Here is a 13,365-nt window from a genome sequence, read left to right as displayed (position 1 = left end):
AAAGGCCAGAACACAAATATGTTTTTAAATACTGTCTGGTGAATTTCACAATTATGGAGATGGCTTCAGGTTTCAGATCAGCCACCCTAGTGGATTCAAAAAGAATGGAAGAGTATATATATTAAAATATTTCTCAAATAAAACCATTTGGTCCATGACCTTTACTGAAATTTGTTTAGTTAATAAAATAAACACTATGCTTCTTCTTCTTTATTTTAAATTAAATACACAGCATGTACTTACGTGATTAAAAAATGGTAATTATTTTTAACTGGCAAATATGTTAGACACACACAATATCTTCCCATGATTTTATGGACAAATCAGTTGATGCTTTAATACAAAGCATTTATTACAGCTTTATTACAAAGTAGGGCTTATTCCCTTTCATTTACAGAACATGGTGGCAGAGGTTGTATATTTGCCCTGTTGTGATTGTGCTTAACCTCATCTTATCAAATGTCACATTTCTCAAAGGCGGCTCCACCCAGGGAGTGGCTTCTTCTTTCTTTGGGTAGGTATTGTGTATATTAGTGCCACAAGGAAAACAGTAACCATATCTTCGCTTTAGCATGGCCACAATTTTGTTTTTGGAGCTAGTAGTTCATTTCCTAACAAGAGGAACAAAACAGAAGAAGTACAGTGCAACCCACTTCTTCTTCACAAAAAATGCAGCATCCTTAAGTGGCAACTCATCCACTTGTCTCAAGCACTGGTATGTCAGTCCAACCACATCATGACGCAGTTATTGGAATTGAAACAACAACAGTCTCGGTTCATTTAACTCTCAGAGGCTGAGTTTATGGTGACACGTCACTCAGCAGACTGATATACAACACAGACAAAGCTGGAAGGATGAAACCTGAGCTTGTCACGCACATTTGTGTTGCCATGATGACAGCAGCGGGTTCCACCGTCTCACCGGGAGGGTGTGGGTGGGTAGCAAGGACCCAGGGGACCTGCATCCATAAGCTCCACCCACTGAGGGAATTCACTCAGGTATGACTTGAAACCGTGAAATGGTTATTAACTACAGAGTTATTAAAATAGAGACTTGACATTTAACAATTCTTTTACCTTTGTTAGACCATCTGAATATTTTTCCCATTCTTGGGTCCAGTTATTTATCTACGCCTATGATTTTCACATCATGAGACAGGATTCTATTGAGGGTGTGTCACTCTCGCTGAGAGGTGTACAAGCAGGTTGAGCAGGTTGTGTGCTGCGTGATTCCTCCTTCCTCTCGCTGGGTGACTGCTGAACCATTCAGGGTGATCACTCAGTCAAAGATATTTGTTCCTCCACACCTGTTGTCCTCTGAGAGAGACTGAGATTAAGGTAAGAATTAACCGGGGAAGGCTTCATTTGTCTCATCGTCCAAAGAAGCTAAATGTCAGACTGCAAGACGCTTAAATATAATAATAATAAACATCTTGCATCGTAATATCCGAGACAATATTTTAAATATTTAAAGCCAAAACATAACATCATGTCAAACAGATCCTAATACTTAGTTAATACATGAATCTACTGTGTAATGTGAGCATTACCTGTCAGTTCATTTTTTTTTTTTCCCCAGCATTTGCAACTTAATCATGTTTTGATGAGCACTGAGCACCGTGGCAAAGTACTTCATGAAATTACAATCAAAACATTTGCACAAATATTTAAAATGGGCAATTGGATTGAATGAATTAATTATAAGACCAGATCTACCAAATTGAACACCTTAGTTTTTATGGTGGCATAAGCCTTTAATGACTAATGTACATAATGTTACATGTTATACAAAAGTTTGTGAGTGAGCATTTATAAGGAAGAAAAAAAAAAAGATTCCTAGGCAGCATAGTCAAACCACTGTTAGCATGTCTGCCTCAGAGTTATAAGATTCTGGGCTCAAATCTCAGCTCCGGGCTTCCTATGTGGAGTTTGTATCTTTTCCCAGTGTTTGGATGAGTTTTCTCAGGGTACCCTGCCTTTTCAGTTCCAAAAACAGTGTTAGGTTAATAACACATTAAATTGCGGAGTTCTGGTTAATAACATTAAATTGCGCAGTTCTCTAAATGTTAATGTGAATAGTATTTTTTTTTCTCATATTATTCCTGCGATTGGCAGGCGACCAGTCCAGGCTGTACTTGACTTCTTGCTCCAAGTCTGCTGTGACAAGCACCACATCCCCCACAACCCTAATGAGCATGTAGAAAATGGATGGAAAAAAAAAGATCAAGGACGAACACACAAGCCCACGGCATCAGCCACCTGCCTATGGCATCAGCAAAAGGGTGGTTCCTTTGAAACCAGCAATACTTGATGTTAAATATGAATCACAATCCATCTCACGATAGACCTGTTTGATTGCTCCCGTTCATTGGAATGCTTGAGACTTTTCACACTTTTTTTCTGGCCCGAAAGCAACAGTTTGGACAGTAATTGTAGAATGAGAGTTGGCGATGTTGAGTCTTCATTATGCAACACCTCTAATGCGGGGTGTGTTCTGTAAAAGAAGGAAAGTTGTAAAACCGTGTTGTATGACATAGTGATGGCTCATGTAAAGTGAAGCTGAAGCGAGGATGGGTGCAGTACAATGTGTGTGAGTACCAGGAAAGGAGGAGTAATACTACCAATCTGCCACCTGCGCCGTCATTTTGCATTTTTCAAAACTGTTCCATGTACAGATACAGTTGCATCCCGTGAACACATACCTAGCACACAAATGCTTGTCAATTCATTTATCCATTTTCGACCACCATTCCTGTTCAGGGTCAAAGTTGACCTGGACCCCATCCTAGCTAACTTTGGGCAATAGGCCAAAGACAACTTGAAATGGTTGGCAGTGAGTCACAGTGCAATTTTTTTGTCCTTGCTCTCTTATCCAACAGTGTATTTTTAAGACACTACTTGTAATATACACTATTTGAATGGAACATTGTTGTTATGAGAACAATGTTTTTTTTGCTTGCTTTTCATGCCCTGCATGAACGATGTCAAATTCAAGTTACGTACAAATCAGATTTTCTCACTGAAAATGATTAAATGAATAAATATCTGGCTTTGAAATGTTTGGCCATGATTTTGAAGCACAACCCTGAACTTTCAAATGTTATTGCATTTAAAATTAAGATATACTGTAGATGTTATCATGACTCCTGCTTATGATTATTGTTTGTTCATAAAGTTTTTCTGAGACATATTATGTATGTTTTGCACAGTAGAAAGGTATACAGTGCATACATTATACATCCAGTTGTACAAATTTTATTCTTTTAGGATGTTATGTTGCGTCAAAGAAGTTGGCCTCTGCAAGGCTGTTATTTAGAATGTCTGAATCCCCTCTTTTAGCCACTCATGATACTGTTACTGTGTGACAAGTAATGTGGGGAACAAACAGGTTGAAGGAAAGATATTAGGTGGTTAATTTAAGATTTCTACCTAATCACCTGATCCTCTTCAGAATAAGAGTTTATGTTTTGGTAATTCGTGCTCGGGTGCATATGGATTGCTTACTTGGTGGACATGTGTTGATGTGGGAGACTACAAAATTAGGGTTGCCCAAGAGAGATTTTAAGTTTGGATATCTTTTCATCAGGCATATTATGAGTGCCAAAGGTCAACCTGCCTCAGAGGGTTGCCATGACTCTTAGTGCCAGCAGGAGATGCATTTCACTGCCAACAAATGGAAGGAAGAGTAGAAGTGGACAATGACGTGTCATCAGATATGGCGTAAAAAAATGATTCATTACACATTTGATTTTCAAAACATGTTATTTTTAAACTTGTGATACAGGATTTACACATATAACTGACAAAAGAGTTCTGGAATCCAGGCATGCCAGTCTGTTTCCACCCTCAGTACATGCGGATTGAGGCTGGGCAATGCCTTGCTGAAACAAGACATTGTCGGGATAAGGATTTGTCAAGTCAAGTTTATTTATATATCCTTTAATCATAAAACCGTCCCAAAGGGCTTCACTGGCTCACTGAAATTGTCTTAACAATGTTGGGTGGGGGGATAAGACAATAGCATGCAGAGTTAGGATTTGGGATCGGTGAGGTATCCTTGGGTCATAGCTTATGAACCCACGGCGTGGTCCCCTCCTATCCTCCTCCCTACCCTCAAACCCTTATAGGGCCTATAGTGACATTTTAATCGCAAAGTTCCATCATCGCTGTGCCCAACAAATGTGTTTGCGTCATCATCAGTTTGCCCCCCGTTCCACTCGTTTTTTTAAGAGGCATTAATGAATATGCTTCTATTATCCATTATATTACTATTATCCATGTTAAAATATATATACATATATAAATATAGGGGCGGAAATGTGGATCAGCTGGTAAAGCATTGGCCTCACAGTTCTGAGGACCCGGGTTTGATCCCGGCCCCGACTGTGTGGAGTTTGCATGTTCTCCCCGTGCCTGCATGGGTTTTCTCTGGGCCCTCCGGTTTCCTCCTACATCCCAAAAACATGCAACATTAACTGGACACTCTAAATTGCTCCTTGGTGTGATTGTGAGTGTAGCTGTTTTTCTCAATGTGCCCTGCGATTGACTCGCAACCAGTTCAGGGTGTACCCTGCTTACTGCCCGATGATAGCAGAGATAGGCTCCAGCACTCCCTGCGACCCTCGTGAGGATAAGCGGCCAAGAAAATGTATGGATATATATATGTATATATATATATTTTTTTTTTCCTTGAAGCTACGTATTATGTTCCAACAAGTGAATCTGGAAATTCAGTTTTGCCAGATTTGCTTGCCAAACCGGTGGTGTTGCAGGCACAACATTGCAGGTGATGGCCTACACACACTAATCGTATCAACAAAATAACCCTCTTTGGACTTTGGACTTCTAACCAAAATTCGTGGGGACACATGAAGATTGGAATGTTAAACTGGAAATGTTTATTGTTTAATACCAAACAGGATGCACAGGGAGAAAAGGATCTGGTTTTGTAAATGCAAGCCGTGGGTTTTGATTTGTTTGAGAAGAATTGTGGCTGTCAAAATCTAACAAATGTCTTTGCTAATGTAGAGTTGTGATACCTTTAACATTAAAACACATAGACACATTTAACTGCACAGTAAGTAAGTTTATTTGAGTCACCAGCCTGAACTGCATAAAAAGGATCTTTTCTTTCAGTTTAAATGTGTCTTACATTAACTTGAGAACAAAATATTAGTTGGGTGTTGTTTCTCCCTCTTTCTACTGAATGCTTTTGTTTTCATACAGCAACTCTTTTTCTGAAGCTCAGAGGTTGAAAGCATCTGTAGATTTATCTAATTGATCTATTGCATTAAATTATCTGTTTTGTCTTTTAGGGGAGACCGAAAGGAAGAAATGGAGTGGCATTTTATTTTCGTAATGCACCTGCTGCTGTTTGTTCACACTTTTTACTCCGTCTCAGCCCAAAAAACAACAAATTCTCCAAAGCACACATTTGATGAAAGCTGGCTGCGTCAGCAAAACTTTGTTTCTGAAGAGGAGGGAGAAAATGGGCAGGAAGGTGAAATGATTGGTATGGAAACAAGTAATAATTTCACTACCCTAGTACATCAGGAAGATAACAACCTGGACAATCAAGAAGTTCAGATGGAAAATATAACATCAGATCCTCTGGATGTTGCGATAACTACCGAGCCTCTCGCATCCCCAAATCATACAACAGAGAAATCTCAACTGTCTGATGAGACAACCAACATCACCAACCCAGAATCAAAACAAAGCAACATCACCAAAAATGAGGAAGAGTTTAATAACTCCACCATGCCCCCTGCACTGCCAGATGCTGATCTATTTGATCAAAACGTGACCATATCTCCCGATTTCTCCAATCACAACGCTGTAGACAACACCACCACGTTGGCACCAGAGAGCCGTGATTCGGATGAAAACACAACATTGACGGCAACAACGACAACAACAACAAATAGTACAACAACAACAAATACAACAATATCAAACTCAATGGATGAAATTGAGTCAACCAATAGTACCGAATCGAACAACGCAACTGCAATAACCACAGCAGCACCAGAGATGAACCAAACATCTGCAACATCTTTATCGTCAACTGTGTTGTCTTCCGAAGCCTCCAGTGTGGCAACCGTAGCTCCTACAACACCTGAAGGCAACTTAACAGATAAACAGGTCTCTTCAGGGAGCAGCTCGGACAGAGGTAGGTTTGCATTTTTTCCGTCAAAGCATTGCTGTTTATCAACTGGAAAAAACATTAAGATCATTCTGCTTTATTTCCAAGCAAATTTCTAAGCTTCTCAAAAATGGTCAGAATGGATCATAAGTACCGATATCATCCAATCAGATTATAACTTCTGTACAGGTTCATTTGTTCAAGGACATGTCCAGAAGAACACAGCTTGTTGTATGTATTTAGAACGTTTTTCCACATGCAAACTGGGGCTTTTAAAATGAAACTGTGCCCCCCGACTAGATCATTTTTATTTGAAAAAAGAAATCTCCTTGTGTGTGTTTGTGGACATCGGTGGATGTCCACAGGTTGCGGATAATGTCGCTTCTTTCGAAAGAAAAAAAAACCTTGGGGTTGGGTTTCAGCTGCCCACTTTGCCTGAAGGGTCCTTTTATGAGTTCTTACATAGAAGGGAACAATGATACACTGTTTTAGTGGGAAGAAAACTCATTAAAAGGGCTGGAGTTAAAGATACCTGGTCTACTCGGGTGTAGGAGACAAGTTAAAATAACATATTTAAAAACCCAGTTTTAGAACACAACATAGTCTATTTCTTCGTGACTTTCTTCCTACGGGTTCTGTCTCAACTTACTTGCCTTGCATACACAAAGCCCTCAAGTGATCTGTGTATTTTCTGTGGACAGATGGAATATAATGACCCAAAATAAGCTACGAGAAAAATCTCAGAAAGTCGTGTTTATTAAATTACAAGCTTCAAAAGAAAAGGTCTAGATCCATACAGAAAGGTAGCTTGGTGGACCTATTGAGGACCTCTGCTTTGCAAGCACTGTAAGAGTTGTGAACAACATCACAGGATAGACAGCAATTTTGTGTAATTCAGGAGACAACATCAATGCTGAGTTTGGGCTCAAAATCCTCAAAGGACTACCGAACTACACAGTTCACAAAGATCAGGGACACCCTGTGGTCTAAAATCATAACCCTGTCAATCAACCCCCACATCTCTGCACCAAAAAAAAAAAAAAAAAAACATTTGGGGAAACATTAAGAAAGGCTCACAGATGGAGGGACCACTTTGTGAATGCATACAATTGCTGTCCAGTCAGGTTGTGACTCAGCAGTCGCAAAATTACTTTTGACCTTATGTGAAAGATGCTACTGGGAACGCTTTCAGGAGCTATTATGCGATGATGAGGACTTGTATCACAGGTTGTGCTGAAAAGAAGGAGAGAATAATCTGTACCGTTTTTGGCCAGAAAGAGAAAAACAAGATTTTGTCTTTTAAAACTTTTGCACCAAGAGAAACTATTGAAAACAAATTACAGGAAATCATTTCCAAAATAATGAATTACAATAACAATTATGGGTCACTGATAGTGGACTTTGGTGGAGGCAGCATGGGTTCAGTTCCCCCTCAGTGATGGTGTCTATCGGTGCCCTGTGACTGACTGGCAACCAGTTCACGGTGTTCGCTTTTGCCCGAAGTCAGCTGGGAAAAGCTCCAGCAATTCCACGACCCTTGTGAGGATAAGCAGCTTGGAAAATGGTTGGGTGGAAGTACAATAATTAATGATCATATTCATCAATCCATCCATTTTCTCCAGTTTTTCCGGGTCGGGTCATGGGGGAAGTAGCTGGGATAGGAGGGATACCCAGACTTCCCTTTCCCCTGCCACCTCCTCCAGCTCTTCCGGAGGGATCCCGAGGCGTTCCCAGGCCAGCCGAGACACATAGTCTCTCCAGCGTGTCCTGGGTCATCCGGTGGGACATGCCCAGGACACATCACCAAGGAGGCGTCCGGGAGGCATCCGGATCAGATGCCCCAGCCACCTCATCTCGCTCCTCTCAATGCGGAGGAGCAGCATCTTGACACTGAGCCCCTGGCGGATGACCAAGCTTCTCACCCTATCTCTAAGGGAGAGACCGGACACCATGCGGAGGAAACTAATTTCAGCCCCTTGTATCCGGGATGTTGTTCACAACCCACAGCTCATAACCATAGTTGAGAGAAGGAACGTAGACTGACTGGTAAATTGAGAGCTTAACCTTTTGAATTAGCTCCCCCTTTACCACAGCGGACCGGTACAAAGTCCACAAGACTCCAGAAGCTGCACCGATCAATCTGTCGATCTCCCTCTCCATTCTTCCCTCACTTGTGAACAAGACCCCAAGATACTTGAACTCCTCCACTTGGGACAGGATCTCATCCCTGATTGGAAGAGGGCATGCCACCCTTTTCCGACTGAGGACCATGGTCTCAGATTTCAGATTCTCATCCCAGCCACTTGTAGGTACTCTGAACTGCTGTTTGGTGCATAAGCACAAACAACAGTCAGGACCCTTTCCCCAACCAGAAGGTGGAGGGAGGCTACCCTCTTATCCACCAGGGTAAACCCCAACATTACAGGCCCCAAACTGGGGGGCAAAAAGTATACCCACACCTGCTCGGCGTCTCTCACCGTGGGCAACTCCAAAGTGGAACGGAGTCCAACCGCCCTCAAGAGGAGTGGTGCCAGAGCCCAAGTGGTGCATAGAGGCGAGTGTGACTATATCTAGTTGGAATTTCTCGACCTCACGTATCAACTCAAGCTCCTTCCCTGCCAAAAAGGTGACATTCCATGTCCCTAGAGCTAGTTTCTGAAGCGGGGGATCGGATCGTCAAGGTCTCTGCCTTAGGCCACTGCCCAGTTCACATTGCACCCGACCCCTATGACCCCTCTTCCAGGTGGTGAGCCCATGGGAAGAGGGAACTATGTTCCCCTTTCGGGCTGTGCCCGGCCGAGCCCCATGGGTGCAGACCAGACGCTCGCCTTCGAGCCCCATCTCAAGGCCTGGCTCCAGAGCGGGGCACCAGTGACCCGTGTCTGGCCAAGAGAAACCAAAATCCAATTTTTTTACTCGTCATAGGGGTTTTGGAGTTGTACTTTGGTCCCTCGCCTCGGACCTTTTTGCCTTAGGTGACCTACCAGGGACATGAAGCCCCAGACAACTTAGCTCCTAGGATCATCGGGACACACAAACCCCTCCACCATGATAAGGTGACGGCTTGAGGTGGGGTCATTATCATATTACTTTATTAATTACAATAATTCATATTCAAGTAAAAAATATGTGTTCTGAATGACTGAAAAAATATATTATGAATGAGATTTCTAACAATATTCAGCTCATCTTGTTTTGGGGAAGCGCAATTAAAAACAATCAGTGTTTATTCGATTTTAGCAGTTGCCATGTCCTTTGTTTTTAATTATGCTTATTTATTTTCATTTTCATTGCTAAGCAGTTTAACAATGTGGTCCTGTTTCATCTGTGCCCATTTGTGAGCAGTGTACTGAGTTTAATTATTCAGAATGCATTAAAAATTGTGCCTAAATGGGTGGTAATTACAGTGCTTTGTCAAAGGAAAATATTCAAAGCATGTTTCAGCCAAAACCACAATATTGTGTGTAAAATCTTCCTCCCTCCTCCTAACCCATCATTCCCACTCTTGTAATGAAGGTTTGTCATCCGAGACCAGCAGCAACAAGCGGAATGAAGCGTGGGGGGCTGTATTAGCAACAGCCGTGGTTGTTTCCGTTGTGGGCCTGGTGGCATACATCATCTTGAAAAGAAAACACCTGAAAGGTTTCTCGCACAGGAAACTGGTTGAGGAGTTCCCCTCTGATCCAGGTAAGCTAAAATATGATGGGAAATCCTTTCAAAATCCCCAAAGGGCAAAATCCGCTGTCACAGCAGCCCACCACATGGAAGAGTGTTCCAAATATTTAAAACAAAACAAAACAAAAAAAAAAACAATATAGTAAAAATCCACAGCAAGGCACAGTTACAGACAACAACTTTTTTGTATGATGACGTGACATGGGATTTTTCGGTAACGTCAGCTGCATTTAAAAAACAGATAAAAAAAGTTGTGGCCCACACTGTTTTTGTACGCCCTGCTTGGTAATCGACTTCATTTGAATAACTGCAACAGCACGTACTAACAAAAACATTGACAACATATGTTTCGAGTTTAGGGTTATCTTCTGTTTGGAGAAATGTCCTCACTAGTTTGATGCATGCCTGGTAATTTGCCAGAGCTGCAAATGTGAGCGTGACTGGTTGGTTGTTTTATTACATGCCCTCCTATTGGGGCTGGCGACCAGTCCATGGTGCACCACACCTCTCGCCTAGAGTCAGAGTGGGATAGGATCCAGCTTGTCTAAGATCCTGGTGAGGATAAGCGGTCAGGAAAATGGACGAATGGAAATGGAACGTTTTGGTAGAGATTTTAGCGAGAATCATGGAAGTTGACAGATGATTTGCTTTCATCGACCACGTAAAATGACATATCGGGACGGATCTGACACCTGAGAATTAATGAAATTGTCAAACTAGACACACACACACACACCCACACACACGCGCGCAGACACACTTGTAATTAGCTCATCTCAGCATGTAAAACAGGAGTATGAATCAGAGCAATTTGCAGTTCATCAAATTCTTGCCATGTACTTCAGTGAAAATTGTCACTTAGATTCTTGAATTACATGCTTAATCTTCCTGTTATGGTCCAAAATGAGCTGCCTGGACGGAATAGAAAAGAAACACTCATGCTGTTCCATTAAATGTGTACAGTTCATGAATATGAATAACTGAGCATCATTCTTTTCACAGAGTACCAGCATCTTGAAGAAAGCAAGATTAAGACCATTGAAATAAATTTCAAGACCTAAGATTCACAAAACAAATGACATTCTAGGTACTTTAAGTAAAAATGGTTGCTAGAGATTGCAGTTGAATTACAAATACTTCATAAAAAAATATGACAGTGACCTTTGAAGAATAGATTTAAGGTTTAAGAGTAATGTTTAAGGACTTTTAGGAAGTTAATTTGTGAAAATCCAATTTAATATTTAGGGGTCTGTAGAAATCTTTCAGTTGATCTTTCAACACATCTAAAATGTGCCTTGGCACGTTTGTCAACACAACCATCACTTATCATCAAAATTATGATTTGATGTATATTTGATTTTTTTTCCCCACGTCTTTTACCATCGACAGTAATTAACACTTTTGCACACATTCTGTGTTCTTGAGAGGTTCCATTAAATAATGATTTTAATTTCATCATCTTCCCTTTCACTTTGTTTTCTAATCTTTTGAATGCTGGTACTGGTCGATATTTCATTATTTGAACAGGTCTTTATTTCTTGGTGAACCTGCTTACCTTAAACCTGCTAATTTTATTCTGTTCTGTGAAAACATGAAGATACACCACAATAATAGAATTTGATTTCTTAATAGTTTTATAGTACAAATCTAAACTCTAAATGAAAATGTTCATTTTCTAGTTCTCCGATTGGACAACAGCGAACCTTTGGACCTGAACTTTGGTCGTTCTGCTTATTACAACCCGGGACTACGAGGAGACGAGATTCAATTGGAGAACATTCCGGGGCGCCAGACAAAGTAGAAAAAGACATGGACCTCTCAACCTTGGGGAAAAAGTTTGACAGGAAGTTTGGTCAACTGGCAAAATCACTTTTAGTTGGACTCATTTGTAGGTCAACTCTATGTTACCATCAACTTTACTTGAGTTGTAAAGTCAATATTTTCACGAGCCCAAATATATTTTGCATCTATACCTGTTGCCAAAGATAACATAAACAAAACCACAATGCTGTTTTCTTCAGAGATCCTAGCTTTCTCCTACATTCCCAAAACATGTTGTTGTCCTTAGGTGTGATTACAAGAGGGAAAGACTATTTCTTTATTCATGCCCTGAAAATGACTGCCCGGCGTGTACCCTGCTCACACATAATTAAAATGGAGGAATGGCCAACAAATGTTAGTACTCTATTTGAGTCTGAAAATTACAAGTACAGCATAGGAAAGTGTCACATTGCTGTCGGTATTACATAGAAAAATAAGCCAATATGAACAATCATATAAAACGTATTCGCTGTGACATCGTGCAAGCAGTAGACAGTAAAAGTGAGATGTGCCCTCAGTGATTGGTAGAACGACGAAAATAGACGAAAATAATATTGCAAGTAGCTGTGTTATTCACAGGGGCTAAGATTTTAGTATTCCACGAAGAATTGTATATTTGGTTTGGTGATAGCAGAAGCAACATTATCATATTAAAGTTTCTAAGTCCTAGACCTCTACGTGTCCAAACAGAGATTTGACTTTTTTTATACATGATGAGCTCCACCTTAGAGAGTTACATAATTCACCTGCAGCATACCAAGCAGAGATTTTGAAATGTGCAGTAGTTTAAATGTTTTTTTTCAATGTCATTGTTATTCTGCAGTTGAGTTTACTTTGACTTTGAGTGACAACCTTCAGCAAGTCCCTGTAATCTCAAAATATTTTGTTATACGTCGGGAAAATCATGGTTGTTTGCAATATTTTACAATTAGAAATAAACAGATGCAAGCATAGTGTCACATTCTGTACATCTTTTTTTTTTCAGCGATAGACCTATACTCAATCATTTCGGTCTGATTAGGATTGATAAACACGACATCTTAGTTTGAACACCAGACTTTAAGTAAGAGATGTGTGCCTTTTTTTGAGGTTAAAGTCATTCATTGGTTATAGGTCAGCTTTGTTCTAATTCACCCTTGTTTTAAAATATGACCCCTATCAATCAAAGAAGCACATTACACCACAGTAAAGGAGTGCGGCACTGTTAAAACTCATTGTGTTTTCTCCATTTCATATCAAAGATTGAAATTTCTGATGCTCGTTACCCGTCTCGATGTTCCCACTCTTAATGAAGTTCGATGTTCAATTTGCACGTTTTGTCATTTTTTTCATCACAAACTCCTACTGTATCTATTGTTTTTATTGTAACGTGCCTTTATTTATTTTGTATTTCCAAAATCTAGAAATGTGGGTCAAAATAAACTTTTGTTTTCCAAGTGGACTTCAGCTTACATTCCAAGTAGTGTACTGCATATATTTAGGTTCCGGGTCAGGACCTTAATGACTTCATGCTGCTCCATTGTGCAGTTCGATGTACTGTACTTTATTTTCACAAGTTCCATGTGCTCAGGAATGTGAAAACAATCAGGACACAGAAATTCTGCAGTTGGGGATAAACACGTTTGGCATGTTGTTGTAATCAATTAAATGACACCACATTCCTGCTGGCAAATGCTCGTATTAGATTTGAGGATTTGGACAGGTTAATTTTCTCTTCCACCTGA

General features: G+C 40.5%; 1 protein-coding gene across 4 annotated transcripts; it reads left to right on the top strand.

Annotated features, from left to right (window-relative positions):
* Positions 1 to 457: 457 nt before the first annotated feature.
* muc15 (mucin 15, cell surface associated) lies at positions 458 to 13,077 on the top strand. Of its 4 annotated transcripts, none has more exons than XM_061814025.1 (5): positions 870 to 999; positions 1,160 to 1,338; positions 5,316 to 6,172; positions 9,662 to 9,832; positions 11,500 to 13,077. In XM_061814025.1, exons 3-5 carry the CDS (start codon positions 5,335 to 5,337, stop codon positions 11,619 to 11,621), a joined length of 1,131 nt encoding a protein of 376 aa, XP_061670009.1. In that variant the 5' UTR covers positions 870 to 999; positions 1,160 to 1,338; positions 5,316 to 5,334; the 3' UTR covers positions 11,622 to 13,077. The 4 variants fall into 4 exon arrangements, with proteins under 4 accessions (XP_061670013.1, XP_061670011.1, XP_061670009.1 ...); XM_061814026.1 differs by having other exon boundaries at positions 903 to 999; positions 1,121 to 1,338; XM_061814029.1 differs by lacking the exons at positions 870 to 999; positions 1,160 to 1,338 and adding an exon at positions 458 to 514.
* Positions 13,078 to 13,365: the final 288 nt, after the last annotated feature.

This window comes from Syngnathoides biaculeatus, chromosome 3 (assembly GCF_019802595.1).
Source record: "Syngnathoides biaculeatus isolate LvHL_M chromosome 3, ASM1980259v1, whole genome shotgun sequence".
NCBI classification, from domain to species: Eukaryota; Metazoa; Chordata; class Actinopteri; order Syngnathiformes; family Syngnathidae; genus Syngnathoides; species Syngnathoides biaculeatus.
Note: the sequence above shows the minus strand (reverse complement) of the source record. Positions and strands in the feature narration are given on the sequence as shown.

What these genes read in the sequence shown, in the direction of transcription:
- muc15 (XM_061814029.1), top strand. Translation starts at nt 5,335, where the DNA reads ATGGAGTGGCATTTTATTTTCGTAATGCACCTGCTGCTGTTTGTTCAC. An exon ending in AGGGAGCAGCTCGGACAGAG is followed by an intron (nt 6,173 to 9,661) that starts GTAGGTTTGCAT and finishes CTTGTAATGAAG; the next exon opens with GTTTGTCATCCGAGACCAGC. An exon ending in GGAGTTCCCCTCTGATCCAG is followed by an intron (nt 9,833 to 11,499) that starts GTAAGCTAAAAT and finishes TTCATTTTCTAG; the next exon opens with TTCTCCGATTGGACAACAGC.